At 37.2% G+C, this 20,781-nt stretch overlaps 1 protein-coding gene across 4 annotated transcripts in view; it reads right to left on the bottom strand.

The window, feature by feature from the left end:
* Positions 1-620: 620 nt before the first annotated feature.
* Positions 621-20,781, bottom strand: part of CALD1 (caldesmon 1) — an 81,276-nt gene continuing 61,115 nt past the window's right edge. For 3 of the 4 annotated variants that reach the window (XM_053464725.1, XM_053464726.1, XM_053464727.1), the window contains 12 exons: positions 19,689-19,820; positions 16,458-17,721; positions 14,789-14,863; positions 12,940-13,076; positions 12,011-12,266; positions 11,364-11,504; positions 9,010-9,053; positions 6,811-6,889; positions 6,146-6,283; positions 5,434-5,529; positions 3,080-3,160; positions 621-2,102 (listed from right to left, as the gene is read on the bottom strand). In XM_053464725.1, the coding sequence (XP_053320700.1) occupies positions 2,097-2,102; positions 3,080-3,160; positions 5,434-5,529; positions 6,146-6,283; positions 6,811-6,889; positions 9,010-9,053; positions 11,364-11,504; positions 12,011-12,266; positions 12,940-13,076; positions 14,789-14,863; positions 16,458-17,721; positions 19,689-19,820 (2,449 nt within the window). In that variant the 3' untranslated portion in view covers positions 621-2,096. The remainder of the gene's footprint in view (positions 2,103-3,079; positions 3,161-5,433; positions 5,530-6,145; positions 6,284-6,810; positions 6,890-9,009; positions 9,054-11,363; positions 11,505-12,010; positions 12,267-12,939; positions 13,077-14,788; positions 14,864-16,457; positions 17,722-19,688; positions 19,821-20,781) is intronic. The other variant, XM_053464728.1, reaches the window with a different exon arrangement.

The raw sequence follows: 20,781 nt of genomic DNA, 5'->3' as shown, positions 1-20,781 counted from the left end.
CTAAAACCTGCACATAATCTACATAAAGACTCAACTACAAAATGATATAGGGATGTCGACAGGGATATTGACTCAACTCATGGTCAGGACGATGGAATGGCAAGTTCTGTTTAGGAGATCTTAGCCCTAGATCTCAGCTCCCTTTGGCATCAGGAGAGGCACAGTTTATATGATCCTTTGATCTCTGTGCTTCTCCTAAAAAATAATAGGCTTTATTTTATTTGATGTCCAGAAGCTGCAGCCATATTAACCCTAGCATACGATCTCAAGAAAGGCATATGTCACACGCTGTGGTCCGGATCCCATACTGTATGTCATTCTATCAGTCGCTGGACTTAAAGTATCAGAAACGATGTTAATAATACGTCCGGCCCTAAAGAGGCTCAAACTTCATTCAGGCTACAGTTTTGCTTAAAAAAAAAAAGTAATTTAATGTTTTTTTTACTCTTGAGATTCACCCTTAGTGACTTACTTCTTTATATACACATGATGAAGGACAAATTGTTCTGCATATACTGTCCAAAGTTGTTTCTAAGATACTTAATTATGATAAGTAATTAAATCCTTAATCCATCCATCACAAATGAGGCTTAATTAAAGAAGACAGCGAGACATCAAACTGAAATTTATCCATTTATTGTGGTTGCAGTTTCATAATACATTGTTTAAACAAATTATTCTATGCGGTTGAAATGTTCAAAGTGTTCACAAAATAAGGACGCAGGTTTGCCCGGACTTAGCCCTCCTTACACAATAACTGAGTGCACTTGCAATTTGCAAAACAAACTAATGGATTTATTAAAAAGAGAGTACTTATCTTCCAGCAAAGCAGTGTATCTAATCGTTCACATACAAAAAAGCAATGTGATCGTTCTTATTCTTGCAGATGGAGCCATCGCAAATAGTATTTTTTATTTGTAACGATCCATGATCGCTACAAGATAATAGCAACTCACTTAATCTTCACAGATCTTTAAGCCAAATGTGATTTTTTAAATTTTATTTTTAATTTTTTTTTTTATGCTGCAGAAAATGTTTATTATTTACATATAAAATGAAACCTGCCTGTCAACAACTCTGGAATGCGTTAATATGCATATTTATTTTTTTATTTATTTTTTTTTTAAAAAAAGAACGAAATTACTGTACGTCGCCCCTGACGGCGGTATTCTGAATTAAAGATTTTTGCAAGACTTTAGAAAATAATAAAATTTCTGTTTTTATAAATTAATTGCGTTTTACCAAATGTAAACTAATTTTGTTACGACGTTATGTATTGTACCTGTGTTTTCCAAAGTTAATTCGAGATCATACTGGGATTAATATTTTTCCTACAATGTCCAAAAAAAATCTAAATCCTAAAAAAAAAAGTGAGTTAAAAAAAAGCTGTGATGTAGACTAGCATGTAAAAAAAAAAAAAAACTTGCGTCATATTCTAGCACATAGAAAAGCATTCACCATTTAATAGTGTCATAACATTAAACGCTACCTGTATATACTGTATTGTGTGTATAAACTGCAATTGCTGAATGAACAACATTACAAGATCAATCATATAAGTACCACAGTTTGCTAATACAAATTAAATTTGGTGTTATCAATAATGAACTGGAAAGGCTGTTTTTTTGTGTTTTGTTTTTTTAAGAATACTTTGCAAAGAAAAGGTTAATTTAAAAATGCAGTATCATTCCATTAGATACCGGTTCCTTTATATCGACTAAGTTTACTAAATTCTATTTTATTCTAAAGTGCCTCATGAGTCTTTAAAAAAAATGTCAAATAAAACTGCCTTTAAAACTAAACTCCTACCTGGGCAGAACTTTTTGAAAAAATATGCATCAGCAGAAATAATTTGTTTCACAGCCTGATTATCATTTAAAAAAAATAAATTGTGCAAAGGCAATAATATTTTCCAGGCCGAATGTCTTGATTTTTGGGCTTATCGAATAGATCGCTGATGTAAATGGATTTAAATCCATATAATGAGAAACACATTTTTGGTAAGTAAACATAAATATAAAAAGGTCAATTTAGCACTTTGTAACTGAGTTGGTCCAACGGCTTCGGGGAAACTTCCTAGGGCTCCTTTTCAAATCTCAGTCCTGCCGGAAAAGATGAAAGGCATTAGACAATTAATTTATACTCTATGCTATGATGATCAAATTACCCCAATCCATAGCCATATGCTACATCCCATCAACCTTGGCTTTAAGGTAAGATGGGTAAAATTAACCATAAATTAGTCCTTTATGCCTTCAATAAGGACTTTTGTTTTCAGTGGGACATGCCAGGAACATAGTAGGAACATGGCTGGGAAAGTCAAACGTTGGTAGATTTTAATGCCTGCCAACTTAAAATTAACCCTTCAAATCTCAGCAGAAGTAAGACTAAAAGAGGCGTGGTCCAACCTGACATTAAGATCTGCTAAACGTTATAACTGAACCCAGGTGTTAGGACCAAGTCATGAAAGAGATACGTTCTTGAGCACCACAAATCTTTGTCACTGATAGCACCAACTCATTGAGGTCAGAGGTAGGAAAAGATGATGTGGCAGATAGGGACTTTGATATTGATGCACGTTCAAAATATAAGCAGCGTTACAATGTGGGTCCTTCAGCTCATGGTGGTCCATCACTCCCCAAACTGTTCCACAGATTGAAGGGATACGGCTCAGCATGATTTTACTGCGTCTAGGAGGGTCTACTTCCATACACTTAACGAGTGTAAGGAACACAATGAGTATGTGTTGCTTACATTGCTTCATGTGATGATTGACTGAAGAGCCCCAGCATTGTAATGCTTCACTCACTTACTGACGTCCTATGTCATATTAGTGCATTAGAGACGCAGATTTCTGTGCTGTAGACATGTGTGCAGAAGAACTGGTGGGGTCCTTGAATTGAGTTCAAATTTGGTAGACTTCTGGATTAGAGGCCCTGAAGATGCCCCAATCCCTACAACGTCTAATGCTTTGCTTTAGGTTTTCAACTGGGTAAATGTAAAAGAATGCTAGAACCAAATACATGTTTCTTTTCAAGTTTAATAAAGGTCTCTTTGGTGCTTATTAAGCTGCACTCACCTTAGTGGGTGATCCAGATTTCTCCACTTGCTGTTTTTCCCAAATATTGCGTTTGCCAGATACATCCCCGGGTCTTAAATCCTAAACAGGAAAAAGAAGATCAGTACATCAGTACAATGTATATATCCAAATATAGCCAGCCTACTCAAATGATCCTTATGTTTGTAATGGAATGCTCGAGAGAAATAGTAAGGTTGGCGAGAATCCCAAAAATACATATAACTAAGAAAATTGAGTAAAGGCTAAATCTCAAAATGGTTTAGGACTCATTTTGGAGAGGATATTACCTTAAACAAGGGGCACTTTCCTCTATTTGCTTTACACAGTGTTCAATACACTTTCTTCTTATTTTATATATCAGCTTGTGTTTTGAATGCTGCAGGGATGTTAAAAGGATTACTCTGTGCACCCATGTGCACATTTTTACCCATTCCAGATGGGAAAGGGACAAAAAATATGTTTGGACATTAAAACACACCAGTGATTAGTTGATTGTTTTCTGGAATTGGAAAATAGCTCAAGGGCAGTTGGCCTAACAGGCCTTTGCCTCGAGTGCCCAATACTGCACATGGTATACATTTCACATGTTAAAGCACTATGATATGAAGCACATTTTTTAATTTTTAGTAGCTGTAGTGTTGCACATGTCCAGCAGGTGTCACTGTTGTTTGAGCCGTTTACGTATTTGATAACCATAGGTTAGCGACATCTTGTGGCCATTTCATGAACTTCACATAGATTACTATTTAACCTTTCAATAATGTATTGATTTTGCTAAGAACTATAATCCATACTGAAGCTTTATATACCGTATTGGCTCGAATATAGGCCGCACTTTTTCCCCCCACTTTAAGTCTTTAAAGTGGGGGTGCGGCCTATATTCGGGGTCTAGCGATACTGGGGACCTGTATCCTACTCTCCGATACGCTCAGACAGCCTCCCCTGCCAGCACTTTCCACGGGGGGGGGGCATGGGGTGCCGGCACGGGAGGTTGTCTAAGCCCGCATCGCCGCAGCCAGTGATCGTCCGCACGACGCGTTTTACCTCTGCCCCCAAGACTTACTGAGCAGACTTCCGGTTGTATACGCATATTGCGTAGATGCCCCCCGCCGGCCACGCAAGACACCTGGGAGTCTGCTCCGGTAAGTCGAGGGGGGCAGAGTGGCAGCATATCTCGGGGGGGGGGCAGTGGCAGCATATCTCGGGGGGGGAGGACAGTGGCAGCATATCTCGGGGGGGGAGGACAGTGGCAGCATATCTCGGGGGGGGGGGTGACGACAGTGGCAGCATATCTCGGGGGGAGGAGGACAGTGGCAGCATATCTCGGGGGGAAGGAGGACAGTGGCAGCATATCTCGGGGGGGGGGACGACAGTGGCAGCATATCTCGGGGGGGAGGAGGACAGTGGCAGCATATCTCGGGGGGGGGGAGACAGAGTGGCAGCATGTTTTTTTGGTGCTTTTTTAAAGAAAAAAAACTTTTTCTTTAAAAAAGCACCAAACTTTTAGGGTGCGGCCTATATACGGGGGCGGCCTATATCCGAGCCAATACGGTATATAAAATTGGTGTTAAGACATCAACAGGTGCTCCAGATACGTTGTTTTATTACTTTATTTCATGGCCATACACATAGAATCTAACAGCAGATGAGAACCGTTCAGCTCATCAACTGTGCCCATTTATTTCTTAAGGATTTTACCTTATAAACATACTCAAAAGATCAGACTCCAAGAAGAAGAGAAGGAGGAAGAAGAGCAAAACATCTGAGAACAGTTCTCTCTAACGGCAGAAGGACAGAGGAGTAAAAAGGGAAAAAACACAGTTGAGAGAAATGCAAGAGGAATAAGAATTAGCATTTACATAACATAGAATTATAATCAATATATGACCTTTTAAAGGACTACATTAAATACAGTGCTCATAAAGAATTAAGATGAATGTGAATGCTAAGAATATTTAATTGTATATGAAGACAATGTATACATCAATACAGATGGTATATGGGATCTCTATAATCTTCTGCTTACTAAGTCTTCTTGAAATTTTATTAACATACTTTTGGATTAAAAATATTAACCTATAGGTTAGCTTCCATTAACCCATGATAAACAGTGACATTTTGTATAAGTGCCCTAAAGCAGAATCTAGCCACACTATCATAGGGTATGTGTTTTTCATGGCTGATTTTGCTTTGCATGTTTATAATAAATGCAGGAGGATCTTTCAGACTGTTTGACGCTTTTTTTCCACATGTTTTTTGTTATAAAATCAACACTGGCATTCAAGTCACATAGTTTCTCAAACTGCATTCAGAAAAAAAAACATTCATCTATCCGTTTGGGAACTAAAACTTACGGAAGGCTTTGAAGCAGGAGATTTACTCGTCTCTGGAGTTTTGGTCAGCCATTCGTTAATACGGCTAGATACTCCAACTTTAAGGCCTGCTGTTTCCTGGAACCATAAGCACAACCAATAGTTAGAAATACTTACAGCGAAACATATATAGACCCAACCTGTCCTCTCAAAAGAAAAAGAAAAGATTTCACAGAACTGTGAAGCGTATTTATTTCCTTAAAGAAATACAAGGAGGTTCATTACCAATATGTTTGAACACGTTAATAGGCTCACCCTTTAAAAAATAAGGCAGGGTTTGGAAAAAAGTTTTTATCATTTGTGGTTCTCGTGTTTAACCCCTTAATGACAAAGCCCGTACATGTATTCAATTTTCTCCAAGGGTTTTGGGACCGCCCATTGTCCTTAAGGGGTTAAATGTCATACTATTATCAGAGCAATCGCTGGAAAGCGCCTAGAGACTGGATTGTTCCATTGGTTTCTAGTCATGGCGTTTGCCCTTTTTCTGTTCCAGTTGATAGACGGGATGTGAGGGAGAATGACCGCCATCACAGCTCTGCCCATGTCACATAAAGAAGACACTGGGAATATCTGGTGCATGCACTGACCCCCCTTTTTTAGGGCTTTCTCTAACACGATTAGGCCTTCATCCCCATTAGCCCCCATCCTGTCCCCGAATGGATTTTCTTTGATTCAAATATACTCAAAAATATACCTTATTTGGAGACATTGCATTGCTTGGTGATGAGAAAACATTCCCCGTTTCCCACTTGCTCTTTATGTTACGGACACCATCGGCCGGCAAGGGAAGGTCGGAGGGTGCTGCCTTCAAAGGTTTGGCACTTTTGTTGCTCTAGAAAAAAAAAAAGTTTTTAGTTACCAGGTATTGATTACTGATTAGTGAAGTTATTTTTTTGGTTAAATATGTTTGTGTTATACATAGATATCCCCTGTAGCTGTAGGGGAAACATTTCTTCGCGCACATTTCAGCGTCCTGTTGTGAAATAACTACTAGGAGCTTGGAAAGAAAATTCCTTCCTGCAACCAACTTCTAATCATTAAAAATCATAGCAATGTGTTAAATTAATAATCTGAAAATAAAAAAATATAACTAGCTAACTAGCTAGTGAAAAAAATATATTCGGCAATAAATTTGCTTTTTAAAATGTCATTATTTAAATATTCACTTAATTGAGTCACCTGCATTCAAGAAGAGATGTCAACCAAAACATACTGGGAGTGAAAGCACCAATTGGGAGTCTTATAAATGATCACATGGAAATAAAATATATTTCGCCCTACCAGACATTTTTTAGCAAACTGATAAGAATCGCTTTATCGTTATTTCTTAATGTTGAGAAAGTCCACTATTGTACGTACCCCGATCGCGCTGGTGTATTGCTCGAGCCGGCTATCAATTTTGGAGACAACAACTGTTGCGGGTTGTGTGGATTTAAGACTGCAGTAAAGATAAAATAAGTGTTTATAGGGAAAGTCTCCTATATTCATTAAACATTAAATACAGTGCTGTATATGCTTGAGTAGGTTAGCGTCCTTAGTGCTGCCATTGTTTACGGTCATGCAATATTTCGGGTGACATTGCCTGCTTTATAGTCAGAGCTTCTCGCAGGATTTCCATTGGTGGTTGTGTATTGACAAGCAGTTTCTCCAGCCAATGGCGTGACTATAATCACAAAACTGTTGCATATTTTTTTCTAGCAAAATGTGCAGTTTACCCAGATTTCTCATTATCGTTTCAAGCACTAAGTAACCCCTAGGCCAGGGCTGTGTTTTGGAGGCAGAAGCCGGCTGTTTTGTCTGGAAGACATAGTTTAAGATTGGAAGCAGGTGCAGAGGAGACATGTTTCAAGTAGTAAGGAACAACAGAAACATATAATTTGTCAGCAGATAAGAACTATTTGGCCATTTTTCCTGCCATAAAGACCTTTTACTTAATTTTTGTCTGCCTGCCATAGCAAGCACTGGTAAGGAAAAGAACTAACATAGCATGGAATGGACATAAAGCCCCTGAATCTAAGACCAAAAGCTGATTAAGGTTTCAGTCCTTATATCGGGAAAAATGGGCAGACTGAAAGAGGCCGAATGGTTCTCACCTGCAGACAAATTCTATGTTTCTAATTAAATCCTGTATTTTTAAGTCCCACCGTGCTTGAAATCACATGTTTGTGAGAGTTAACAGTGTTTTCAAACTTTATCATTTTATCTGGAAACAATGAGCAGCGATAATAAATAAAAAAACAAATCGAGTTCATTTCAATGGTATGAAATGGTATGCGATGTAAAAGAAAATGGCATTCTTCTGTCCTTTACAGGCCCTCTAAGGACTCCCAACATGCGCTATATCCGTTACAACTGCTACAAAAAATGACTAATCCGAGCTTCTGCTTTTTTTGGAACAGTACAAATATGTCAGCCAGTCTAGACGTGAGAAACGTTAGCGAAAGAACGATAACGAAACGGCCCGTGCTGTTCCTGAATCATCCAGTCGTATTATACATAATTCATTCACTTTGCAATTTCAACACCCTTGGTAAGACTGATAACATCAAAGATGGCCGCCTGAACGCTAGAAGTAAATGGTGATCCGTAATCACCGCGCTGAGTGTTCGTTTATTTAACCTGCCACAATTAACGATTGTTTGAGAACAGAAACTCTGCTGTTGCAGACGTGAATACAGGAAGTAAAATGAGCCGGGAGAACAATTGTGTAGCAAATCGAGACAATCACCTCCAGACCCAGACTCTACATTGACGTCACTGGAGTTCCGAAAGATTAGACTTTTGTGTGTGTGTGTGTGCGTGTGTGTGTGTGTGTGTGTGTGTGTAAAAGTGTTTAGCAAAATGCTGTCTGGCTGGAGCGCGAAATAATAAAAAAACTATTAATTGCCAAATAAATCATAGCTGTGTGTTGTGGTTGTAAGGCGGAAACTTGACACTCTTTAAATAGTCCTGGGTTTTTTCACTTTGGGTTTCTGTAATTGTCGGCCTTCGTTAGCAGGCACTAAGAAAATGGATCATTTCTAAACTGGGTTTGGTTTCTGAATTTCTTTTGCTTAATTTATTTAGTGTCTCTATTGTTGTGTCTCATAACAAAAGTACAATTTATACCTCAAAAAGTTCATTGCATGTTTTCTCCCCCCAAATTTTTTTTTCCCCAATTGTGTTAAAACTGTCCATGCTCCAGAGTTCTAGACTGCTGAAAATTGGTAATATTACTCATTTAGGAGTAATATAATGATATTAAAAAAACAATGGTCATTATATATAAATAACTTTGTGGGGACATATATAGAATTTCACCTAATGACACTGCTGATGTACAGTAAAACCTGACTTTAGTTTTGTCATTGCCCCAGTCATGCCTGTAGACATCAAACACAAGATAGCATATTTAATTCATGTTAAACAGTGAAAATGCCAGGGGGGACGCTAGGCAATAGATAATTGGATTCTATTTCAGTCTCCAGTCGGTTTCTTCTAGGTTTACAAAAATTAATATTTGACCCAAGAATGATCGACTTTTTGGTCAGAAACTCCAGAAAAGCTTTTATCACATACCTCTTTTGAGCTGACTTATTCAAAAATTCTGCCCGTTCCTCAATCTATAAAAAGAAATAAAATATAGATAAACCCACTAAACATAATAAATAAGCACCTTGCAGTTGCATGCAAAATATGGCTTCAAAAAAAATAATTTCCACAGCAAAACATAAATATTTGATGTTTTATGTCTCTTATTTAAAGGTGCCGTTGCACTTACACAAAACATTAACTGCACTCTTAAGTATGTTAATCAAATGATCCTTATCATATCTGTCCTTTTGTTCTTTCCTCCTAAGGTTTAAATACATAAAACACAACACGGAAACATTTAAGAAGTCCTTTTCTTCCAATTCTCTACAGCAACAACCACTGCCTGTCTTTGTATCATATAACAATTCTGGTGCCCTGCAATAATATGTCATTGTAATGTTTTAAATACTTATTTCTAAGTAGAATTTGGGCTTTTAATAAAGCTGCATTTCCTCACAGACATTTTTAAGTAGAACAGCACCTTTAAATACAGGTAACACACATTTCTTGTTAGACATACATAACAAAAATAAAGTCATCCGGAAGACACCTTCACGCGCACACACCATTACTTTTTTGAAAGCATTGTTACAATGGTTATTTTTTATACTGAATGGAGGTACTTCAACGATTGCTTAATTTTGGTATTCAATCAAATTTGATTAGACAGAGTTTGTACAAGAGATAGTCAGAAAAAATAAGTGATTATTTTTCAAAAAGGCTGACCAGCGTTATGGTGTTTGATAAACCGATCAATGTCCCACATTTCTTTATTTGCAGTAGATGATACGAATCCCCACCCCACCCCTATCACCTCCCTTCCAACAAAACTTTGTACTTGATAATGTAGGCACTAAAAACAACTGTGGGTTTTGGTGTTGCTCAAGTATTAGCTAATGGCTGTATGAAAAACTGCTTACTCCCATTTCAACACTAGGTGGCAGCAACACACTGCATAAAAAAAACTAAAATAAAGCACTGTTAAGTTTTCTGTAATATACTTTCTGATGTGCCATACCTCAGCATTGAAAATATTCCTCTGACAAATTCAAAAGAGGTTTCCTTTTTAATATTAAAATTTAATCATATATAATTTTTAATGAGTGACATCCTTATGAAAATCTGGGTCAGTTAAGCCTGTCTTTTAACATTATAAGGACACACATTTAGCGGTATTTAACAAAAAAGAAGGAAATACATGGTTTTCACGCAGAAATATATTATTTTTTCCCAAATTAAAGTATTTTGAGTTCATCACAACAAAAAGCACAGTCATGCATTTCTAAATCGAACTCAATCCACAATCATATCAAATCACGGTGTTCTTATAGTGTAATAAGATTTGAGAATATTTTATATTCCATATAAACAATAACTTGTCATAGGAACAAATTTACATCTGATTACAGTTTATTATATTCCCTATAAATTAAAAAGAAAAATGTTCCATGAAAAAAATAATTTGTTGCAAAACTATGATCTATTTTGTTATAGAGGGTACAAAGGTATAAGAAGGAGAGATGTATATTCCCAAGTCTTTGTACAGTAATAGTCAAACTCTCCTTAAACATTTGGCACAAATACTTTGTACATACAGTATATAGAATTACAAAGTGTAGCTGCAAAAAAATAAACATACCAAGTTAATAATGAAAAATAGTGATTTTGTTTGTTTACTTATTTAATAAATATAATTGCATTTTTTTCTTTTCTTTTTCTTTATTTACAGTGATTTGTAGAATTTAGAATTTGCATTAAATGGAATCATATTTTAAACTAATGATATAAAAATAGAAAAAAGTGCTTTTAATTTCAAATATTTAAAAAATAAACATTAAATGCAGCTCTTTTCGGCATATGTGATAAATGTATTGTGATTCGTCTTTGTTTAGATGTAATGTAAGGAAGTTTTAGTTTACTGAGAGGGTAGTAAATAAGTGGAAAGGCCTCCCAGGAGGAGAAGTAGAGGATAATACAGTGAGGGCATTTACACAGGATAGACATAAAAGTATCCTGAATCTAAGACAAGACCAAGGACTGCTTAAGATCCGAGTCTCTACATCAAGAAAAATGGACCAAATGGTTCTGAAATGCCTTAAAATTCTATTTCTATGTCTGTTAATAATGCTTTGTACTGATATATATGCTTTTACAATCTAGAATATTAAACAACCAGAATAAACACATATTTCCCTGATCAACATATTAAATATAATCTAGCTAGGTCAAGAAATGTAAGACATGTGGCAATACTAATATTAATTACTAATATTAAGATCAATATTTACATAAATATTTACAAAAAAATATACATGAAAATCGGACATCTTTATTTATACCTTCAATGATGAACCTTTGGGAGTAAAACACTTAAATGGCTTCTTCTCTTCTTGTACACCATCCTCTGGAACCTTTTGCCTTTTCTCTGCAGCCTCTGCCCTTCTCTTTTCAATTTCTTCTTTCAGCCTCTTTTTCTCAGCCTGAAAAGAAAACATAAAAAAAATTAAAAAATGATATAGCCTCCCTTTTTGTTTTTCATTTATTATTGAACGCCCAGTTGGGTAGAGCAGACAACTAACATATCTAGAAATTGAACACTAAGACTACTTTGTACTTTTGCTTTTGGGAAACTTATATATTTTACATTTTTATTTTCTATGTAACATTTGTTGTTCTCAGAATTCTAAAGATCTGACTTAAAAAAAAAATAACTATTTACAAGGAAAAAAATAAGATATAAAAATACTAAAAATTATTTTTTTAAAAAAGCATACATTCTGAAGTTTTGATAATTCTAATAATAGATTATTTTCCTTCTTTTGGCATGGAATCCTTTATACCAGGGGTATTTGGTCTAGCCTGCTGTATTCGTCACTGGTTACAACGCACTACATAGGTCAGGTCAATGATGATAATAAAAGATGATAATAATAATAATAATGACAAAGATATATTCTGAGCAGATTTTAACTTTTAACTCGCATACCTCCTCTTTGGCCTTCCGCTCTGCCTCTTCCTGCTTCTTTTTCTGTTCCTCCTCCTCCAATATTTTTCGACGTTCCTCGCGCCTTTTCTTCAGTTCCTCTAACTCCACGGCCGCTTCCTGTTGCTTCTGCTTCAGCTTCTCAAATTCGCCCGTTTCGCTTTCACCTCTTTTACGACGTAGTTCGTCCAGCCTCTTTCCTGCTTCCACCTTTGATACAGAGTCGGCTTCGTCAGTGCTAACGGGAGCTTTTGCCCCACTAGGACAATAAAAAAAAAAACAAGAAAATGGTTTTGTGTAAAACACATCAACTTACATTTTAATTAATTAATTTTCTCTTTTTTTAACTTGTTCATAGAACTAGAAAACAAATAAAACAGTGCTAATCCTGTCACAATGGGGCCAAGGAAAGCAACGGAAATACTTTTTTGCTTCCAAATTATTCATGGTCATCCTGGGGCCATCTGATTACCCTCAGCTGTTAGGTGGATCACTAAGAATGATGGGAGTGTTAGTCAAAAAAGAATAGTTTGACCTTAATCATTCTCATGCACTTTGAAGATGCAGATGATGTCAACGTCAACTCCATCTTTCCCAAGATTGCTCCAGGGTCAAAGACTACAAGCAAATTATTTCCCAATGGCATTTATAAACATGGTGTATTACAGAACAGCTGCTTTCTGTGTATAAGAATGACAAGGAAGTTCTAATTTAGTGCAGGGACTTGGTGGGGTCAATGGGATACATATCATGCTTATGTCGCTTCTACGAATACATCAGGGTTTCTTTAGCTTCCTTCAACATTAAGTTGAGAAAAAGTTGAGAAAAATACAAATTCACTAATATTATCTCTCCTTTCTTTCATTCCCCTGGCAAGAGGCCACGCGTGTAGACTTTGCATCAGCTGAGAAAGAATCCCCAGAAATATTTACCCAAACTTCTCAAGGTGTTTAAGCTTCTGGGGGGTGGCTTCATGATGAGTTTCTCCATTTTGTACTTTGGTTTCAGGAAAGGTTTTCTTGCGTTCCCAACCGAGCTTCCCCTCGTCCTTCTTTTTGTCATCTTTCAACTATTGAAGACATTTTCAACGAAACAGGAGAGACAATGAATTGCATGCACGCTTACAAGTCATCAGTAAAAAGTCCAAGTCATCTTCAGTATAGAATACACAGCAAACCATTAGGTATCTATATAATATCTTATGAAATTCCCAGTTGATGACCACTAGTGACAAATATACCCTGTTGACTTGATGATTTGAGGCTATGATCTTCACACACGGAGGGATATATGGAGGAAGAAAAATGGAACACTGCCTATACCCATGTATTGTTTATAAGAGAAAAAAATAACTTCTAACAAACCTTGGAGATCTTTTTAAAAGCCTTGTTTTATTTTGTCTGATACTTGACAATCACTAACAAAACATAAAACCAAGATATCTGTAAAACAGATATTTATAAAAGTAGATACAATTAAGTCTAAATTATTTGATCTTTACAATAGTTTAGCCAACATATCTTGTGTAGTGCAGCTTTTTTTTTCTTTAAATTATATCTTTATAATAGTCCTGCGATATGTAAAGAAATCATTGGTTCTGGAAAAGAGAACCGATTTTTAAACTAAAAAAAATAACAAAAACTCAGTGGTCCAAAAGTAACTTCAATCAAAAATGGATTGTTTTATCTTGTCTAATATACCACCTTGATCTACCTTGATTATTTTTAATATTGTGGCAACGACAAGACTATCGGGCTTAATACTTACCTCATAGTAATAAATTTCCTGTGTTTCTATTAAAATGTAATGCAGAAAATGTTGTTGAAGAGTAAAATGGATGTAAACTATGTTTATTAGAAATCAAATATTAACGTTTTAGGTTAAGATTTTTTAAGGAGAATCATTCTGGAACTTTTAAGTGAAATGAAACAACTCAAATAAAATGTTGGAATGTCTCAGAGAGCCTTTGGTAACATAACAATATAATATATTAAACTTTATTATACAAATTTTGTGAGTCTTACCCCCTTTTATATTTAGATTTTTTTTTAATTTTAGTTATCAGTTTAAGGTCTCAAAATTAAATTTTAAGGAAGGATTGGGTTAATATGCTTTACTATAAGGTATGTTATTAACTGTAACATAGAAAATGATTTTTTTAGATGAAAATTGAGAATAAATGTTGAACTTATTACGTTACATCAGAACGTAGAAAGTAATTCTATTTTTGCTAAATAAGATTTATAATAATTTAAGCCACTGGGAATTAGCATTGGATGTAGTCTTCTGCATGAGGCTGGAATTTTTATTTTGTGGGGAGCACCAGAGAGAGAAAGAAACTCAAAGGCTTCTGAAAAGCTTCAGAAAAATCCACGTCATGCCAAGTTCCCAACCCGTCACGACTTATGGACGCCATGGCAAGGGCTGCGTTTCATGTTTATCAATATTTCCCCCTACGGCCCAGGATTAGCTTCATGTGCTCATCGGCATGCATCAGACCTTTCATGACACCTTAAACTCCATCCTCTAATGGAGGGGGCGGAGCCTCCTATTACATCACCAATGAGGCATGGAGTAGGTGAAAATATGGCGGAAGTAGGTGGGCCAAACATGACTCCCCCACTCCAATAACGCAGTCGCGTTTGGTAATTAAAAAATGAAAAGACCATAATTTAAGTGTTCTCATTTTTGAAAAGCCATTGGCACAAACTTTCACCTAAATGATGGGATCTGGTTTTTTTTGCACCTTCGGTTACAAATGTCTGTTTTTATGCCATTTACCTCTTCCTTTCTGAATCCTCCTCGCAGTTTCTCATCTTTTTCCTTTTTAGCTTCGGCTTTTTCTTTGTCTTCTCCCTTTCCACGTTTAAAGTAAAAAATGTGACTCTAGAAGACAGGATCTAGAGGTGCGTGCAACAAAAAAACTCCAAGGTGCGGCAAAACCGGTGTCCAAAAAACCACCTTCGTGCAGCCGTGTTTCTGAAGTGGAGCTGTGCTCACCCGTGCCCGACATCGCCCTGATCATAACACGATGCCAAACCTGACCACATTGTCCCTTCCTGGGGTAAATGTCGCCTTCATTACCCGGTTCAGTATACATACTAAACCCGTGTAATGGTGTTTACATATTAAGCAACATACATGTATTAAAACATATCTACAGGCAGTCAGTGAGTCATTGTGCCTCCGTTTTCTAAACCTCATCTCAAGATACATCAGACATAGACTTATATATATCGGATCCCATTCTCCTTATTACGAGCTTTGACCATACAAGAGTAAAACGGTCACATGATCTTTTCCCTTTAAACCCGCACAATGTTATTATGGAAAAGCTCGATAATATAGAGAATTCGTACTTTATTTATAGCCATTTCTGCAATAAAAATAGGGATCAGACCTAACTGTGCTCATTTAGGGCCTATGATATTTATTTCATATTTAAATCTGCACTTTTTAGCAGAGGCTATCATTTTTGTAATGATTTGATTTCTAGCTGTAATATTAGAAGGCAGCCGAATAGTTCAGAAACACCAACAGAATAGTTATTCTTTTCAGTTGTGATTCTCTGAAATGTACATTACCTGTTTTACATAAAATGAAGGACTTCACGCAGCAGCGCATGGCATTGAAGCTTAGCTACCTAAATAGGTTTTACCCTTTAATAATGTATTTTATACTTTTTAGACTTTGGATAAGAAAGTACCAAGTGATTTTCTCTTTTCAGGTATTCCACTCTGTCTATTTCTCCACGTAATCTAAGAAAATACATTTTTTTTGGCTTTTATGCGAGGCAAATTCTTAAGTGCAATCTTTGCTACACAGTGATTCAGAAACTCTTTAGGTCCATGGGTTAATTATGTCGGGCTTTGGTCGCAGAAGACCATCTCTTCTACCATCACCGGTTCAGGCTCTATGTAAATATGCTACAAACCCCAAATTTTTCACGTGTATTTCAAATTGTTTATCTTGTTTCTGTCATTTAATCACTATTTGTTTGTTATATTGTTAATCTAGACCCACGATGATGGGAACTGAGAGCAGTTGTTGTGAATACTCCCTTAGCTTTAGCCCATGGACCACTGAGAAGGTACTAAGAATCGCAACTGATTCATATACCAGAGGTTGAGAAGCACTGCTGCGGGACACAATATGAAGCTGCAGCCACAATCAAACGCCAGTGGCAAATCTTTCCACAAACTACTCAAACCGTTGCATCCCGAATCCCCTTCCTGACATGCTGTGTTTGGCCCTTTCCAAGGGGGAAAGCATTTTGTGCATGCACACGTGTGTTAGTCAAATTCATAGGGTTAATATTTTTTTTTTTTTTTAAGTGAGACAAACTGAGCAGGAAGCAAAAACACTTTGTCGAGATGTTTGGGTGAAGCACAAAAATTGTGTTGCATTCCATTTTCCAACACACAGGTGCAATATGTGCTGCACTGTGTACCTGTTTCCTTAAGAACGCTGGCTGGATCTTCTGCTCCGTCACGCTCTTTTCTTTTACCTGTTTGTCGTCAGCCTTCTTGTCTTTCTTCTCTTCTACTTTAATTTTTTCCTCTTTCTTCTTGGCTTCTAACCTAGCCTTCTCTTCAGCGGCTTTTTTTTCCTCTGCCTTTTTCCTCTCTTTCTCTTCTGCAGCTTTCTTCTCCTCTGCCTTTCTCTTTTCCTCCGCTGCTCTCTTTTGTTCCGCCTCTAATCTTTTCCTTTCCTCTTCTGCCTTTTTTTGCTCTGCTTTAATTCTTTCCTCTTCTGCTTTTCTTTCAGCCTCAGCTCTTTTCTCCGCTGCCCTCCTCTCTTCTTCTTCACGTCTCTCCCTTTCTCTTGCTTCTGCTTCAGCTCTTTCTTTTTCCCTTTGTTCTGCTTCTCTTTTGGCTTCTGCTTCAAGCCTGTCCCTTTCCTCTGCTGCTTTCCTTTCTGCCTCTTCTGCTATCCTTTCCTTTTCCTCTGCTTCTTTCCTCTCTCTTTCAGCCCTTTCCTCTGCAGCTTTCCTCTCTGCCTCAGCCCTTTCCTCTGCTGCTTTCCTCTCTGCCTCAGCCCTTTCCTCTGCTGCTTTCCTCTCTGCTTCAGCTCTTTCCTCAGCAGCTCTCCTCTCTGCTCCAGTCCCTTCATCCTCAGCCCTCCCCTCTGCCTCAGCCCTTTCACTTTCTTCTTCCTGTTGTCGTTCTTGTTCTTTTGAATCATCTTTTTTCACCTCTCCCCCTAACCGAACACTGATTTGTATGTCACGTCCCTCCCCATCAATTTCTAATTTTGCTATATCAGTTTCATGGATTACATTTTTAATTTCAAAGGTCACTGCTACCTGATTTTCCTCTACTTGAATTTCCTCTTGTAAATCTTCTTTCTCGTCCGGCTTGGCATCCTCCACTTCTTCAGGTTCCTCTTTCTGATCATTCTTCTCGTGCGACACGACCACCGTCTCGGTCTCCTCAACCTCGTATTTACTCCGGCGGGTCACAGTTACAGAATCTTGGTCTTTTGTAGAGGTATCATTTTCTTCGACTTCATTTTCTCCGTTTCTGGTGCTTTTTTCAAGCGATAGACTCTCGTCTGTGATCGTGGGATCAAATTCCTTTTGACGATCCAACGCCTCTTTTAGACGCTTTTGACGCCTCTCTTCTCGCTTGGCTATTCTTTCCAACAATGCAGCCTCGTCATCCGTAGACAAATCAGAGTTAGTCGTTGTAGATCTTGTCCCCTCTACTGTGATACTATAATAAAACAAAGCAGTCATGTATTGGGTATTGTACACAAAGATAAAATACTTCGTAGAATAGAACTTTTCATTGTATTAACATTTCATTTTGCAATAACCTCTTTTTAATATACAGAACTATTTATCCTAAAGGGCTTCCATGTTATGCAGTACGTTTTACCCCCGAGGAGCATGTATAATTTAGCGGAATACAAAATCCAAGTTATGTAGTTATATATTTAGTTATGTTGAACCAGCACATAAAGGGGTTTATTCAGAAGAGATGTGATTTCAGCTCCCTCACTACACATTATGAAGAGCCAACGCAAGTAGGTTCCTCCAGCTAGAAGGACTAAGTTGGCCCTGCATAATGCATAAAGTAACAGGGCAAGCCAAGCTCTTGTATTAGAAGTCATCATTTATCGGGAAGTCAACAAGTTGAAACCACAACCATCAATATTAAACCGTCCAAGCATCCATATTTGTTGATCTAGAAGAAAAACAATCTCAATTAGCTTTTTATTCAACATTTTTCCAAAAGGGGTATCAATAATACCTACGCTAATGGGAAATCGTTATAACCCTGAATGCCTGTGTTCATTAGAAAGGCATCTAACCTAAACTGCTATTTCTATTATTGTGGTATATCAGAATTACAGGAGATAAGTAATGCCTGTATATGAAATAAGTATACAGGTGCGTTATATTCCCTATCGTTTGGCTCATGTAACCCAAAAGTTCCTCAATCCATAAGTTTTGATTTAAACACTACAAAGAGCTTATGGTGTGAAGCTACGATAAAGTGTAACAAGAAGACGTGTGCTCATAAAACGTAACTTTAATATTAATATCTAAAAAGTAATAAACGGGAATTTATCTGTTTCGCTGGGTTAACCCCTAGTGTGCCTCAGTGTTTTGTGTAGCCACAATAACCTCAATACCATGTCATCCCTGTAGTATTTATGCAGTATCCATGGAAACGAACCAACACTGACTATAATGAGAACTTTCAAAAACCACAGTTAATAACATAGTACTCAAATACCTCTAAATAACCGGATAACAGCAAAAAAAAAAAGTGTATGCTTTATTTTATTTTAGTTTTGACCTTGACCGCCGCTGTCTGATGCTGTCAGTACACCTCATTGCCAATTAGTTGGGACCGGAAGAGAAAGCTTATTGCCGCTAACGATCCTGGCATAGATTGTGTCGCTCGCTGAAGAGTGACCATTGACGCAATGAGAAAGCAGCTCGTAACTTCTAAAGCATGAGCTGCTTCCCAAAGATTTGGGAATCGTTGGAAAAACAACTGTGACTTCTTCAGATGAAGCCAAAGTTATTTTTAAAGTTTAGTGACACTTTGAAGTAAGAGTCGGGGGGGTTCCCAAGGACCTAGCGTTCTTAAGTAATGCTGTTTGTGTTTAAACCATTGATATTGGGGGTCTTGACATTAAATATATAAATACCACTGATATATTTACTCCAATGCCATCATGTACAGACATAAACTTTCTATCCACGCTTTTATCTCACCGTGTTATTTATATTTTGGGAGCTTTCTTTTTCTTGATAAAAAAAAAAAAATGTGTTAGTGTTTAATTTGTTTAAAGATCTCAGTTTTTTCCCACCATCTACTTCAAAAATGTTTTTCAAACTCAAAATATCTTCACAAAGTTTAGCTGGACAACTTTTAGTACAAACTAGATAAATAAATATTGAAGAAATTGTTCCAGTAGGAGTAGTATGTGTGTAAGTATGTTAATGTGTATGTGTGTGCTTAAGTAAGTATGTTAGTGTGTGCGTGTTTAAGTAAGTATGTCAATGTGTGTATGTTACCGTGTATTGGTACATATTGTACCGTGTGTCTGTGTAAGTATATTACTGTGAGAGCGTGTTAGTATGTTTGTGTGTGAGCAACTATGTTACCGTGTGTTACATTTTTACGGCCAGCTTATAATGAAAACAATTGTTATGTTGATTTACCTATTCTGAGAGTTGACTTCTGTCACACTTCCGTCTCCTACATCCTGCAAGCGTTGTCTCTCAAGACGGGCCCGGCGGCGGCGCTCCCTTGCGGCTTCCTCTTCGTCATCGTCATTTCTCTGGTAGGTTACTCTGTAAAGAAAATAGGATAATATCTATTGAACAAATATAGGAATTTCATGGGGAAATTGATACTAACTAGTGAAGGAATAAATAGTTAATGTATATTAGAATAATAGCATTTATTACTCCAATTAGTAACAGGTCCAGAGAGGGGTGGCAGCGCCTCCAAAAGCAAACTAAAGGCAGATTGGCAAATTGGGCGTTCAGGTTCCCTGGTGCACGGCTGTTCAATAGGCTAGCTACGTGGGGAAATTCTTCTTCCCAACTGCCCCACTATAGAGGAGTATGCCTTCATAGCAAGCTGATCCCAGGCGCCGTGCATCCTTATGACATCATATTCCAGCAATTTGTACTACGGAAAGCACAAGGGGTCGGTGACGGACCTTGTCTCTTACCCCTAGGTGCGCGATTGGTAAAAAGTCTAAGGAATGTATGATATCCTGCTACCCAGAACCGAAATCATCAACCGAGTACCTACAGAAACTTTACAAACAATATTCATGGATCACAGGCTTTTGGTACAATTCAAACACAATCTGAGTCTATCTTTTAAAGATTTCCACTCAAGCTATACATATAAGATTTTACTCAAGGTGTCTTTTGTTACGAGACAGATACAGAACAGAAGAGCAGGACGGCCCTACGGTTTCCACCTTCCCAGACAAACTTCAGTGTCCATATCACTAGCCTTCTTCGATATTCATTGTTAGGTTACTGCTCTCGTGTATTGGTGGTAAAGAAACGCACACAAAAAAACCACCAGCTGAAACTCCGGAATAAAGGGATAAATCGATGTCCATATAAAATCAAATAGTTTTTATTTACGTCTTTGGAAAGTAAATACAAGAGCAAAAGAATAACCTAACAGGGCCTTTCTAAACGCCTGACGCGTTTTGCACTATTTTTGCTTATTCCAAAGCAGCCAGGACGTGAATAAAGACTATTTGTTTTTAGCGATTTACCTCTTTAT

This window comes from Spea bombifrons, chromosome 4 (assembly GCF_027358695.1).
Source record: "Spea bombifrons isolate aSpeBom1 chromosome 4, aSpeBom1.2.pri, whole genome shotgun sequence".
NCBI lineage: Eukaryota > Metazoa > Chordata > Amphibia > Anura > Pelobatidae > Spea > Spea bombifrons.
Note: the sequence above shows the minus strand (reverse complement) of the source record. Positions and strands in the feature narration are given on the sequence as shown.